The sequence below is a fragment of the Natator depressus genome, chromosome 2 (assembly GCF_965152275.1).
Source record: "Natator depressus isolate rNatDep1 chromosome 2, rNatDep2.hap1, whole genome shotgun sequence".
Taxonomy (NCBI): domain Eukaryota; kingdom Metazoa; phylum Chordata; order Testudines; family Cheloniidae; genus Natator; species Natator depressus.
In genome coordinates this window covers 156421405-156435759 of record NC_134235.1, presented here as the reverse complement: position 1 = coordinate 156435759, position 14355 = coordinate 156421405, and the positions used below count along the sequence as shown (strand labels likewise).

General features: G+C 44.4%; 1 protein-coding gene across 1 annotated transcript in view; it reads right to left on the bottom strand.

The window, feature by feature from the left end:
• The window catches only part of TMEM245 (transmembrane protein 245), a 122954-nt gene that overhangs the window by 53770 nt on the left and 54829 nt on the right, over positions 1-14355 (bottom strand). Inside the window, exons 9-11 of the mRNA XM_074945201.1 lie at positions 10593-10675; positions 5975-6065; positions 5031-5129 (exon numbers count right to left, since the gene is read on the bottom strand). Coding sequence (XP_074801302.1) covers positions 5031-5129; positions 5975-6065; positions 10593-10675 — 273 coding nt within the window. The remainder of the gene's footprint in view (positions 1-5030; positions 5130-5974; positions 6066-10592; positions 10676-14355) is intronic.

The window sequence follows — 14355 nt, the reverse complement described above, 5'->3', positions numbered from 1 at the left end:
CCTTGTAGATAATTATCAAAGGCATGTTAAGTACTAGAATTCTGGACATGTACGCCTGTATTGTTAGAGAATTAAAAATAGATACTAATTATATTTGTTTGTGTTTACCTATTGTGACACTGCACCTCAAAACAGCACCCTGGAACCCCCATATTCACCACTGGCACATAATTGATATGTTTTGTACAAAGTATGCCTTGTGAGGTATCATTTTGTAAGTCTTGATTTGTTGACCAATATCCTGTTGGATTGTCTGTAAAATTATGAGGTGTATATATGTTACTGAAATATGTTGTGAGGTTGTGAACACCCACAACCAGCTTTTCAGTTACAACAAAGGAGTAGCCATCAATAGCCAGTTGTTAATGGCTCAAACACGCAATCCACTATCACAGAGGCAGAGGAGACAATGTACACAATGGAGACTGCTTGACCAATGTGGACTGCCTGACCCCCCCCGCCCCATGGCACAGCAAGGATCTTTCTAGCAGCTGGAAGAAGGCATTAAAAAAAAGGAGAGAGAGAGAGACAGACAGACATTGGCATCATCACTTAGCCTCTCTTCCTCCTCATCTCAACACCTGGAAGCATGTGTGAAAGACAAAAGACTTTGAACTGGGGAAGTTTGGTCTTAGGCTGGAATGAAGTGCCAGCCTGTGTATTGAGGAACTGTAACCTGCCAGGACAATCTGTCAGAGTGAGAAATGCTGTTTGATTCAACTCTTGCTTAGACTAAAAGTTTACGATTTAGAATGCATGTTTACTTTTTATTTTCATAAGGTAACTATCTGTGATCTTTATGCCTATCACTTAAAACTTCTCTTTATATTTAATCAATCTGTTTTCTATTTTACCTAAAACAGTGTGTTTTGGTTGAAGTGCTTGGGAAATCTCATCTTAGTTTACAAAGGCTAGTGTGTGTCCACTCTACACTGAGCGAGTGGCAAACTACTTGATGAACTTGCACTGCCCAAGGGAGCCTTGAGCAGTGTAAGACGATACAGTTCTGGAGTGTAGGGCTGGAGCGGGGGGGAACTGGCTGAAGCCTTTCTATTGTTGGCTCATGAGTGGCTGAGACATCATTAATGTAACTCAGTTGGGTGTGCTACCTATTCTTCATCCAAGACTGCGGTGATCATTTGCTACCAAGAGGCTTATCCACTGAACTTACGCTATAATTTAAATAAAGTTTCGAGCCTGATCCTTGCTATCTCAGATCCGCTTAAACTTTGACAGGGAAAGTCTAAGCCTGTAAGACTGAGGTCTCCAGGTCTACTCTGGATTAATCCTGCAACTTCTCAAAGAAGAATTTGAACAAACTCTGTACAGACTGCAGATTGGACTATAACATGGGTGAGCAAACTACGGCTCGTGAGCCACGTCCGGCCTCTCAGACCTTTTAATGTGGTCCTCGAGCTCCCGCCAGGGAGCAGGTTCGGCGGCTTGCCCCACTCCGTACGTGCAGTGGCTCCACACAGCACCTGGAAGCAGCAGCACGTCCCTGCCTCCGGCTCCTACACGTAGGGTGAGCCAGGGGGCTCCGTACATTGCCCCTGTCCCAAGTGATGGCTCTGCAGCTCCCACTGGCCAGGAACCACGGCCAACGGGAGCTGCAGGGGCGGCACCTGTGGATGGGACAGCGTGCAGAGCCATCTGGCCGGTGCCACGCTTCCACATAGGAGCCAGAGGGGGGACATGCCCCGCTTCCAGGAGTTGCTTGAGGTAAACGCTGCCCGGAGCCTGCATCCTTGACCTGCTGAGCCCCAACCCTGATCCCCCTCCCACCCTCTGAACCCCTCAGTCCCGGCCCAGAGCACCCTCATGCACCCCAAACCCCTCATACCCAGCCCCACCCCAGAGCCTGCACCCCCAGCTGGAGCCCTCACCCCACACACACACCCCAAACCCCTGCCCCAATCCAGAGTCCTCTCCCCTGCACCCCAACCCCTCAGCCACAGCCCCTTCCCACTGGACTCCAACAACTGCCCCAGCCTGGATCCCCGCTCCACCTGAACTCCTCATTTCTGGCCCCACCCTGGAACTCATACCCCCAGCCCAGAGCCCATACCCCCTCGAACACCCCAACCACCCTTCTCCAGCCCAGAACCCCCTCCCACACGCTGAACTCCTCATTTCTGGCCCTACTCTAGAGCCCTTCCCCCCCCCCCCCCCCACTATCGTGAGCATTCGCAGCCTACCATACAATTTCCTAACCCAGATGTGGCCCTCAGGCCAAAAAGTTGGCCCACCCCTGGATATACCCTTTTAAATTAATTCCAGGACTATTTTACATATCAGCAGCCTCACCAATTCTGCCATGAAACTGACCTAGGAACTTTATTCATATCTGTATGTATAATTATCTTTAACCATAACATCTCTTTCTTTTCTTTTTTTTAATAGTAAATCTTAGATTTAGTTAATAAGAATTGGCTGTAAGTGTGTATTTGGGTGAGATCTGAAATATTCACTGACCTGGTGAGTAATGTGTCCGATCTCTTGGGATTGGTAGAACTTCATGTATCATGATTAAGGTTCTTAGGCTTGGGTGTCTGGATGGGAGCCAAAGGCTGGATTGCTTAAAGGGAACTGTATTTTGGCTTCTTGGTAACCAAGAAGGTATTAAGGAAGCCGTTTGGTTACTAGCTTGGTGAAATCTAGTTTACTCCTGAGGGCATTCCGTGCCAAAAAATTAAAAATCCTACAAGTTTTATTTGTCAATAAATAAATGTAGAGGCTCCAGCATGGCAGTGGGGAGCACAGGCCACTGGCTGCAGGAAGGTGGGAGATCACCCTACACCCCCCACCCCCAGGACACAGATTCAGCGGTCAGGCAACACTCGATCCTGACACAGCACAAGGTCTGGGCCTGCCCCAGAAACACCCTGGGGCCCTGCCCCTCTGTGCCAGGTGTACAAGGTGTAGAGTAGGTAGGCTCAACCAGGCAGGATCCAAGTGTGGAGGGTCTCAGTGTGTGGGGTGAGAGGATTCTGTGTGGGATAATCTGGGTGCGGGCAGATCAGTGGGGGGATCTGGATGAACCGAGGCTTGTGGGGGGGGGGTCCAAGAGCAGGGGCAATGGGACTCTACAGTGGCTCCAGGTGTAGGTGGTTGGGGCTCAGTGGGGGAGTCTGGGTGCTGAGGGGGTGGGGATCTGAATGCAGTTAGGTGGGGGGGTCAGTGGCATGGGGGTCTGGATGTGGAGGATTAGGGTAGTGCAGGAGGTGGGGCATCAGAGTAGGGGTTTGAATGCAGGGAGTCCAGAGGGGGGTGGTCTGGGTGCAGGGGTGGGGGGTCCAGAGGTATGGGGTCAGAGTGCAGAGGGGCTTCAGATACAGGGGTTGAGGTTCAGGTATGGAGACCTAGGGGTGGGGTAGGATGTACCAGGTGAGGCTTGGCAGGGAGGTCCAGATGCACAGGGGTTGGGTGGATGGGGGAGCAGCTCCTTGTACAGTGACCCCTACCCACACAGCTGAGGAGCAATGGGGTCAGGAAGCATGCTGAGCTTCCTGGGGGTGGGTCTGACACAGCCCCAGCCACTCCTTGCAGGGGAAGAGGAAGTCCTATCCTCTCCTGCCTCCAGCCCAGCCGGGACTAGCAGCTGATCCCAGCTCAGGATAGGAGCCACTGGCTGGGGTGTCCCCAGCCCTATGGCGATTTACCTCTCCACCGGCTGCTCTGGGTGCCTGAAACGATGTACTTGCACTGCTAGGGAGTGGTGCGTGACTGCTCTTGCAGCTTCCCTGTCAGAAAGTCATTTTTTGGCCGGAAAGCAAAGAAATCTGCGGGGGACACAAATTCTGTGCATGTATAGTGATGTAGGATTCCCCCAGGAGTATCTAATTATTAAATAAACCACCAGTTTTGAGGGATTGTCTGCCCTATTCTTTGCAAATTTCCCTGACTGAACATTCTCAGTACAGCCCCTCCAGCAATCACAGGTCACAAGCATCCATACCAGTTTCCACCTCTAAGGACTTCACTTCCTTTACTTTTGATTTTAGGACATTTTTGACAAGCCCTCTCATTTTACTGAAGTCTCCCTCTCTCATGTTTAGAGTATCTTACTTGCTGGTACTTTACTTACACAGCCATGTTACCTCTCACTACATCACCCTGTCAAGGAAAGTAGCCTTGATTTTCTCTTCCATTTTGACAGTTACACTAGGATAATATTGTTACCAGAAAACCAGAGATCTTCTTGGTAAATTACAAACATTTTAAGAGTGTTTTGTTATAAATAAAAGGTTCTTCACACTGGAGTCTCACAGAACACAAAGTGAACTTTATTTCATGTGCAATCAGTACTGTTTTTACTAAAACAAAAATAGGGAAAGTAAAGAAAAATCCATTACACAATGTTAGGATTATTTTGTATGTTTAAATTACATACATTTAAAAGGTTTCAGAGTAGCAGCCGTGTTAGTCTGTATTCACAAAAAGAAAAGGAGTACTTGTGGCACCTTAGAGGCTAACAAATTTATTTGAGCATAAGCTTTCGTGAGCTACAGCTCACTTCATCTTAGTAAAATTGCTCTTAATTTTGTTCTCTCTCTAGAGTCTCCCATAATATGAATGCTAATACATACTTTGAATCTGAATTGTTTAAGAAATACAGTGAAAATACACAGATAAAATAGCGCTGTAACAAATTCAAATGAATATTTAATTCTGAAGTTGCACAAATATATATACACAAATAGCTTTCATTTTACTTCCAAGGAATAAATATTCAGTGCAAAGGTCTGACATACTAAAACACACACATATACTAAGCATACATTAAATAGCACATATAACCATGCATGTAACTACATATATGTAAAGGGGCAGAATTCTGGATGAAGTGGAAACCTAATTCTAGTGACCTGACTTGTGCATTTGAAGTCTCAACGCTTCATTAATTTCTTTCACTAAACATTACAAGCTTTCAAAAACCTCTTTCTTAGAAAGTAGGTTTTTAAAATTTATCTGGAATCAGTAAAAAAATAAAAAAAAGTGATACATAATAATAGGTATCAGTTACTCACCTTCACAAACCAAGAATGATAAAGTCTGTCCCAGAGTTCCAGCACTTGCTTTTCAATCACAGCAGTGTTGTTCACTTTCTCTCCTAATATCTTATGGAGCTATAATATACAGAAATTCTGTTTATTATGTAAAGCAACTTGAAGCTAGCAGCTATGGCTGAACTAAAAGCCAGATCATCTACATTAGATTTTCACTGAACGCTTGGCTCAAGTCCAAAAATATCAAAGAAGTCAACTGTGTCTAAAGGTATACATTTCAGAAACTGTGGCTGACAGCACAAAACATCTTACCTGAAACAATTTTGCCACATTAAATGGGAACAGATAAGATTCCCCCCCAATGAAACACTAAGCACAAAGATCTGTCAGATCCTTGTAACAGTAAATACACCCAAAGAGATTTGAGAGGTGTGCTAGATGTCAGAATGCTTATCTGAGGACAATGTAAGATCCTGACATCCTCCCAAAGAACACTGAACTCCCAATCTACAATGTACTCTGTATTTTAAAGGCTGGAACTTCAGACGATCATGGCTTGGCCAAAAATGGTCATTTTCAGGACAATGCATTCTACCATCTGAAAAATGCTTAACTAAGGGCAGTTTCTGAAACAAATTACATTTTCTACAGAGTCTTCACATGGATAGTCACAAGGGAGATGGATAGATACTTCTATTTTCAAGCTCTTAAAAGCAAGCAGTTTCCAGCAGCCATGGGGAGCAAGATTTAAAATCACTCCCAAATATAGGTTTTACTCTGCTAAACAGCAGATTGGAATGAATAAATCTTCAGCAAAACAACCTTTAAAAGGTAACTAAAGCAACCCAAGAGATACCATTTGACATCTACAAGAAGAAAAAAGAATACAGATCATTCCCGTATTTTGGAAAGGAACAAAAACCAAAACACGAAAACAAATAAAAAAATTAAGAAGGTATTCTTACCTTGTGTGTAATCCATTCTCGGCCATACTGATACACATTGTTAGCAGCTGAATTGAGAGCTTTTTGAATGACCTGAGCTTCAGGGAGCCAGCTGATATTTTTAAGGAAGGAAAGTATAAATAAAATTATCTCCAATACTTCTGAACCACTTAATTACAGTGCCTGAAACACTAAAAGTAAAAAAAGGTTTCCAACCAACTCACAGCACCTATAGTTTAAATATGTATCAACTAACACCTTTGTTAAAACTAGAATACAGTACTTCCTCTTTCAGTGACAGGATGAAGACTTTAACATACAAAGCTTAACTCAGTGTAGGATACAGATTACTACATTTACATTTCACTCTAAGGCTGATCAGGAAAAGCTCTTCTAAAGTTACATTTAGTAAATCTCAAGAAATCTTGTCCATCTGTATGTATGCTATCATATAATTGTTTAGCCTTGTTGGGTTCTTAAAGCTGCTGCTTTGTTAGAAATATAATTTGGAAACCTCATCTTTCTAGTTCGTACAGTTGCAAAGATAACCTTTCAAATATGAACGGACTGTAAATTGATACAGTTTGGTCTTCCTAAACTTACAGACAGCCTAGAAATACAGAGTGATGTATATCACCCAATGCTCAAATCCTATTTCCAGTCAAGATGTGTGCTGGGGACTTTTTCCAGTACTGGGGAAGAACCTTCCCATTCCCACCCTCAGGTCATTCTGAAGGAATGGAGCCACTCTTTAATTGCTGTGTAGATGTACGTGCATCTACACAGCAATTAAACACCCACAGCTGGCCTCAGTCTGCTGACTCAGTCGCAGGGCTGTCAAATTGCCATGTAGATGTTGAGGCTCGGGCTGGAGCCCAGGCTCCAGTCAGAACCCAAAGTATCTGCACAGCAATTTTTAGCCCTGCGAGCCCTAGTCAGCTGACCGCAGCCAGCCACAGCCTTGCCGGGGGTCTTTTATTTTAGTGTAGACATAACCCCTGTGGCCAGTATTCAAGCCTCAGTGCACCAGAGATATGTATCTCCTACATCAGCTCCCCAAATCTTGCCCTATCAGTGCAGAACAGAACCACACAGTTCTCCACAGAGGCTGGGAGGAGAAGTGTTTGGGCCAAAAAGAGGCGTGAATTGCCTTCATTCATAATAAGCTTCATTCAATAAGCTATTAACTGTGACGTTTCTGTCAGAGTTTGACCCCTCAAAAATGCTATCTGAACCTTCAAAGAACTTTTAACTGTCTCTCTCTTGCCCAATTTGAAACTTACGTACACTTCAAGCTCTGAAAGCAAGTAGGGTAAGTCTTTTGGTTAGAGCCTGCTGGATAATTTGACAAGGCTTCAATCTATTTCTATTAAACTCTGAAATCAAGTAAAATGCGATCTTCTACTCAAGAAAAAATCCTGATAAATAAGGACTCCAATTGAAACTGTGCTATCTAGTGATTCTACTACTTCTCAAACATTTTTATTCCTTGAGTAATCTAGTTGGTCACTACAACTGCCAGATTTTATTACTCTTATTTTTGTCACATTTCTACTAGGGCTGTTGATTAATCACAATTAACTCACACGGTTAACTAAAAAAAATTAATCACAATTAATAGCAGTTTTAATCACACTGTTAAATAACAGAATGCCAAATGAAATTTATTAAATATTTTGGATGGGTTTTTGTACATTTTCATATATATAGATTTCAATTACAGCACACAATACAAAGTGTGTATTTTTTATTACAAATATTTGCACTGTAAAAATAAATTGTTTTTTCAGTTCACCTCATACAAGTTCTGTAATGCAATCTTTGTCGTGAAAGCGTAACTTACAAATACAGATTTTTTTGTTACATAACTGCACTTAAAAACAAAAACAAAGTCCACTCAGTCCTACTTCTTGTTCAGCCAATCACTAAGAGAAACAAGTTTGTTTACATTTACAGGAGATAATGCTGCTCTCTTCTTATTTACAACGTCACCAGAAAGTGAGAACAGGCATTTGCATGGTACTTTTGTAGTCGGCATTACAAGGTATTTACGTGCCACACTTGCTAAATATTCATATGCCCCTTCATGATTCGGCCACCATTCCAAAGGACATGCTTCCATGCTGATGATACTCGTTAAAAAAAATGTTTTAATTACATTTTGACTGAACTCCTTGGGGGAGAATAGTATGTCCCCTGCTCTGTTTTACCCGCATTCTGCCATATATTTCATGTTATAGCAGTCTCGGATGATGACCCAGCACATGTTCCTTTTAAGAAAGCTTTCCCTGCAGATCTGACAACACACAAAGAAGGTACCAATGCGAGATTTCTAAAGATAGCTACAGCACTCGACCCAAGATTTAAGAATCTGAAGTACCTTCCAAAATCTGAGAAGGACCAGGTGTGGAGCATGCTTTCAGAAGCCTTAAAAGAGCAACACTCTGATGCAGTAACTAAGAATCCAAACCACCAAAAAGAAAATCAGCCTTCTGCTGATGGCACCTGACTCAGATGATTAAAATGAACATGCGTCAGTCTGCACTGCTTTGGATAGTTATCAAGCAGAACCTGTCATCAGCATGGACGCATGCCCTCTGGAATGGTGGTTGAAGCATGAAAGGACATATGAATCTTTAGAGCATCTGATACGTAAATATCTTGCAACGCTGGCTACAACAGTGCCATGAGAATGCCTATTCTCATTTTCAGGTAACATTGGAAACAGGAAGTGGAGAACATTATCTCCTGCAAATGTGAACAACCTTGTTTGCCTGAGCGATTGGCTGAACAAGAAGTAGGACTGAGTGGACTTGCTGGCTCTAAAATTTTATATTGTTTTGTTTTTTAATGCAGGTTTTGTACATAATTCCACATTTGTAAGTTCAATTTTCATGATAAAGAGATTGCACTACAGTACTTGTATTAGGTGAATTGAAAAATACTATGTTTATTTATTTATTTTTTACAGTACAAATACTTGCAATCAAAAATATAAAGTGAGCACTGTACACTTTGTATTGTGTTATAACTGAAATCAACATATTTGAAAATGTAGAAAACATCCAAAAATATTTAAATAAATGGTATTCTATTTTTTTAATCGCGTGATTAACCGTGATTAATTTTTTTAATCACTTGACAGCCTTAATTTCTACCTTCTCTACAGAATGCAAGGGCTGAATCATACAATAGCTACCAACAAGGGGCTTGTTTGTCTAAATGGGGTAATGTGCTATACGGGGGTGTGATTTCTAAACACAGCTTTGTGTTGCAAATTAATTGGTCTATGTAGACCCTGCTGGTACACTTTAACATACTATGTTAAAAACAGTACTACATTAAAGCGCACTAGGGAACCTATAGCGCATGACAGCTGGGTCTACACCAGACACTTAGACATCAGTGGTTCAGGAGCCAAATTAGCTATCAACATTACTGTGGCTCTTTTGGGTAGTGTGAATACATTAGTTTAATTTACTGTAGTACTATATATTCATATTTAAACTGTATGATGGGGAAATATTTAGTTCTATATACATTATTCTCACAGTAAAATGACTAAGTATTATTTTATCAACTATAACTGGTTAAATACATAGTAAAAGAATCCTGGTTGGTTAATAATAGAAATCACAGTGTTTTAGTATCATGTGCTGCAAAGAGCCACAGGAGACACATTTAAAGAGCCACTTTTCTGAATATCACTGGTCTAGACAAATTGGGGCTTAAAAAAAGTGTACTCAACAATTCACTTGTTTAAATCAGCATAAAAGCAACCGTCAAAAATACCTCTGTAACCATATCACCTAAAAACCACTCCTCAGACTGATCTTTTCTACCTCCGCTATTCACACAATCCACTGTAAGCACTCCCTTCACAGATTGATCGATTCCCTCCCTTTCCCCTTAACTACCCCTTTTCATCTCTCTCCCCACTGATTTTCCCTTCATTTCCCTTCCTATTTGCTCTCCCTATCACACATACTATTCCCTCCTATCTTCCCACTACCTCTCACACTTGCATACTTTTCATTTACATGTAGATACATGCTCCTCCCCCTTCCACTTATTCTCACTTATAATTCCCCCTAAAAAAGGAGGAGTTTTCCAGACCAATTACTTTCTTTTTCTAATCCATTGCAAAACAGTTTCCCCCAATCTTACTGTTTCCTCAAGAGAGTTTCCCAGCCAACACCCTATCCTTAAAGGGCTTGCTCTGCTGTCATTCCCTCAATCCTGTAAATGGGCTTTCCAGTTAATTTTCTGGTCCAGACTATGTGGCTACTGCCCCTTTGCCCTCCTGCACTACAATCTGGGGAGAAAAGCTCCTTCAAAACAGCTACCAGGAAGGCAGTTACACAACTCTCTACCACCACTGGTCCACAATTAAACCACTAGGCTCAGCTCCCATCTGCCCTTTCAGCTCCAGGAGAGATCACTACTCCAAGGGGTAGACTGGAAGGCAAATTAGCATCAGATTTGTGGGAAGGGAAGCAGGAGCATTCATACATGTGCCTGAAATAGTCACCCTAATTTCTTAACACACAGGAGTCTTTTTTAAAAATATAAAAACTGTAGATAAGAGCACCTTGAAACTTGTTTATCTACTCTAGTCTCTTAATTTCAGCATTCTTACTTTGCCCACTCTGGGTGATTGGCTACAGTCTCATTGATCAAGCTGCTTGTGACTTGAATCAAGTGAACGCTCTCTTGATGTACCTGAATACAGACAAAAGAAAGAATATGGAGTGTTATGTAATACAAATTAGCACCCACCCTAAATTAACAGAACAAGATATTTAAATCTACATTTTTAAGAGTGATTGATGATTTCTGGTGCTCAACTTGTGAAAAATCAGGCCCTTAAAATATTTCAAGGCAGAAAGACACTGAGCACTCTTTCAAAGTGGGGTTCCTTTAAGAGGTCTGAATTCCTGCATCCAAAAATTCGTGAATCCAAAATTACCAGCCACTTTTGTGAATTTGGGCCATATGTACACAAGTGGCAAACTAACCAGAAATTGCAGATTGTTTTCCCAACTGTGATGTAGACACACTGGTAGTAAGATACCTATGTCAAAGAATCTACATAATCCTAAAGTAACTGTAAATTGTAATTTCAAGTTCTGAGATACAAAGCATAGCTTGTGATTTAAATTTTGAGCCATAGATAGAAGAAATGTGAAAGCCACTCCATTTTCTGTTCTACAATGATCAGCTATGCTGTAAAATACATTACTATGTTAATTCTAGACTAAAAATATATTTCTTATCAAAGGTGTTACTTGGAAATATCTTAAAGTAGACTTAGGCACATAGTTTTGTGGTAAATTTTTACAACTCTGCTAACATTTATGATTTCATATACTCAATATTCTTTATAAATTCCACATCATATGAAAAAGGAAACTGACATAAACGGCAGACTGAATGACCACATGGGTTCTGTAATAAAAAACAACAGTATAAGCAAAGATGATCAAATAAATACTTAGTATGAACACAAAGCAGCAAAAAATACTTCTGGGGGAATTCTGCGCCAAAAAGTTTAAAATTCTGCATATTTTATTTTCAAACTAACAATATAATCACGCCAGTTTCAATTATTTTGGTAATTTCAAAATACCTGTCAACAAGTATGTCTGTAACAATACAGACAAAAAAGATTCAGGAAATGTTTTTTGACAAATAGATTCCTTATTATGCATATTAATACTGAACTTTGAGCAATAATTCATTTAAACTACAATACAGAATGCATTTACCACACCACTAAGAAGCAGTGCAAAGGTTTGCGGGAGTCAGGGTAATGGAGGAGCTGAGGGAGAGGAAAGTAATTGCTGGGAAGGAGCAGCATGGGAGTGAACCTGGATGGCTGTTGGGTATGGGTGGGAGAAGTTGCAGCTAGCAAGAGATGTTAAGAGTAACAAGAAGGGTTTCTTCAGGTATGTTAGCAACAAGAAGAAAGTCAAGGAAAGCGTGGGCCCCTTACTGAATAAGGAGGCAACCTAGTGACAAGAGGATGTGGAAAAAGCTAATGTACTCAATGCTTTTTTTGCCTCTGTCTTCACGAACAAGGTCAGCTCCCAGACTACTGCACTGGGCAGCACAGCATGGGGAGAAGGCGACCAGCCCTCTGTGGAGAAAGAAGTGATTCGGGACTATTTAGAAAAGCTGGACGAGCACAAGTCCATGGGGCCGGACGCGTTTGTCACGGAGTGTGGGGGAGTCCAGGCCCTGCACCCCTCTTCCTGGGATTCACTGAGACTCTCAGCCAGCCAGTAAAACAGAAGGTTTATTGGACAACAGGAACACAGTCCAAAACAGAGCTTGTGGGTACACCCAGGACCCCTCAGTGAAGTCCTTCTGGGGGAGCAGGGAGCTTAGACCCCAGCCCTGGGGTTCCCTGTGTTCCTCCACCCAGCCCCAAACTGAAACTAAACCCACCGAGCAGGTTCCCTGCTGCAGCCTCCATCCACATTCCTGGGCAGAGGTGTCACCTCCCCCTCCCCCTCCTGGCTCAGGTGACAGGCTCTCAGGTCTCCCGTCCCCAGGGCACATTCCCAGGTCAACACTCCCCCCTCCCTGCTGCGTCACATCGTCACATCTCTCCCCCCTTCGAGACTGAACTGAGCGGGGTCACTGTGACCAGTGACCTGGGGAAGTTTGGAGCCCCCTCTCCGGGACAGCGCCTCCGCTATCAGGTTGGCACTTCCCTTCACGTGGACCACGTCCATGTCGTAATTCTGCAGGAGCAGGCTCCACCTCAGGAGCTTGGCGTTGGCTCCTTTCATCTGGTGCAGCCAGGTCAGGGGAGAGTGGTCGGTGTACACGGTGAAGTGTCGCCCGAAGAGATAGGGCTCTAGTTTCTTGAGGGCCCACACCATGGCCAGGCACTCCTTCTCGATGGCCGCGTAGTGTTGCTCCCGGGGTAGCAACTTCTTGCTCAGGTACACGATGGGGTGTCTCTCCCCCTTTTCATCCTCCTGCATTAACACCGCCCCCAGTCCCGTGTCGGAGGCGTCGGTGAACACCACAAAGGGCTTGTCAAAGTCTGGGTTTGCTAGAACTGGGCCACTGACCAGAGCCTCCTTCAGCGCCCGGAAAGCCTCCTGGCACTGCTCGGTCCAGACCACCTTGTCTGGCTTCCCCTTCTTGCATAGCTCAGTGATGGGGGTGGCTATGGCGCTAAAGTGGGGCACAAATCTTCGGTAGTATCCTGCCATCCCAATAAAGGCTTGGACCTGCTTTTTGGTGTGGGGAGCGGGCCAGTCTCTGATCACCTCCACCTTGGCCGGTTCCGGCTTTAGGCGGCCGCTCCCCACCCGATGGCCCAGGTAAGATACTTCAGCCATCCCCACCTTGCACTTCTCCGCTTTGACAGTCAGCCCAGCCCCCTGGAGTCGGTCCAGCACTTGTCTAACCTGGGACACGTGGTCCTCCCAGGTCTGGCTAAAGACACAGATGTCGTCAATATACGCCACGGCAAAACTCTCCATCCCCCTCAGGAGCTGGTCCACCAGGCGCTGGAAGGTGGCCGGCGCTCCCTTGAGGCCGAAAGGCAGGGTCAGAAACTCAGAGCCCCAGAGGGGTGATAAAGGCCGATTTCAGCCGGGCATCTGCATCCAGCGGCACTTGCCAGTAGCCCTTTGTAAGGTCCATGGTGGTAAGGTACCGAGCTCCTCCCAGCTTGTCTAGGAGCTCGTCCGGCCTGGGCATGGGGTAGGCATCCGATACAGTGATGGCATTGAGCTTCCGATAGTCCACACAGAACCGGACTGACCCATCCTTTTTGGGGACCAGCACCACCGGCGAGGCCCAAGGGCTGGCCGATGGCTGGATCACCCCCAAAGCCAGCATGTCCCGGACCTCTCTTTCCAGGTCCTGAGCAGTTTTCCCTGTGACTCAGAAGGGGGAGCATCTTATCGGCGGGTGCGACCCTGTCTGCACCCGGTGGACAGTCAGATTAGTGCGTCCAGGCTGGTTGGAAAACAGCTGTCGGTACGGATGCAGCACCCCCCTGACCTCAGCTTGCTGGGCAGGGGTGAGCTGATCCGAGAGGGGGATTGTTTCCAGGGGGGAACCAGCTCTGGTCCCAGGGAATAGATCTACTAAAGGGTCATCTCCCTGCTCCTCCCACTGACCACACACAGCTAACACCACATTCCCCCTGGCATAATATGGCTTCATCATATTCACATGGTACACCCGGCGGTGGTGGGCCCGGTTCGACAGCTCCACCACATAGTTTACCTCATTGAGCTGCTTGACGACCTTGAACGGGCCCTCCCAGGCGGCCTGTAGTTTGTTCTTTCTCACGGGGATGAGAACCATCACCTGATCCCCGGTGGCGTAGGCACGGGCCCGCGCCGTGCGGTCATACCAGACCTTCTGCTTCC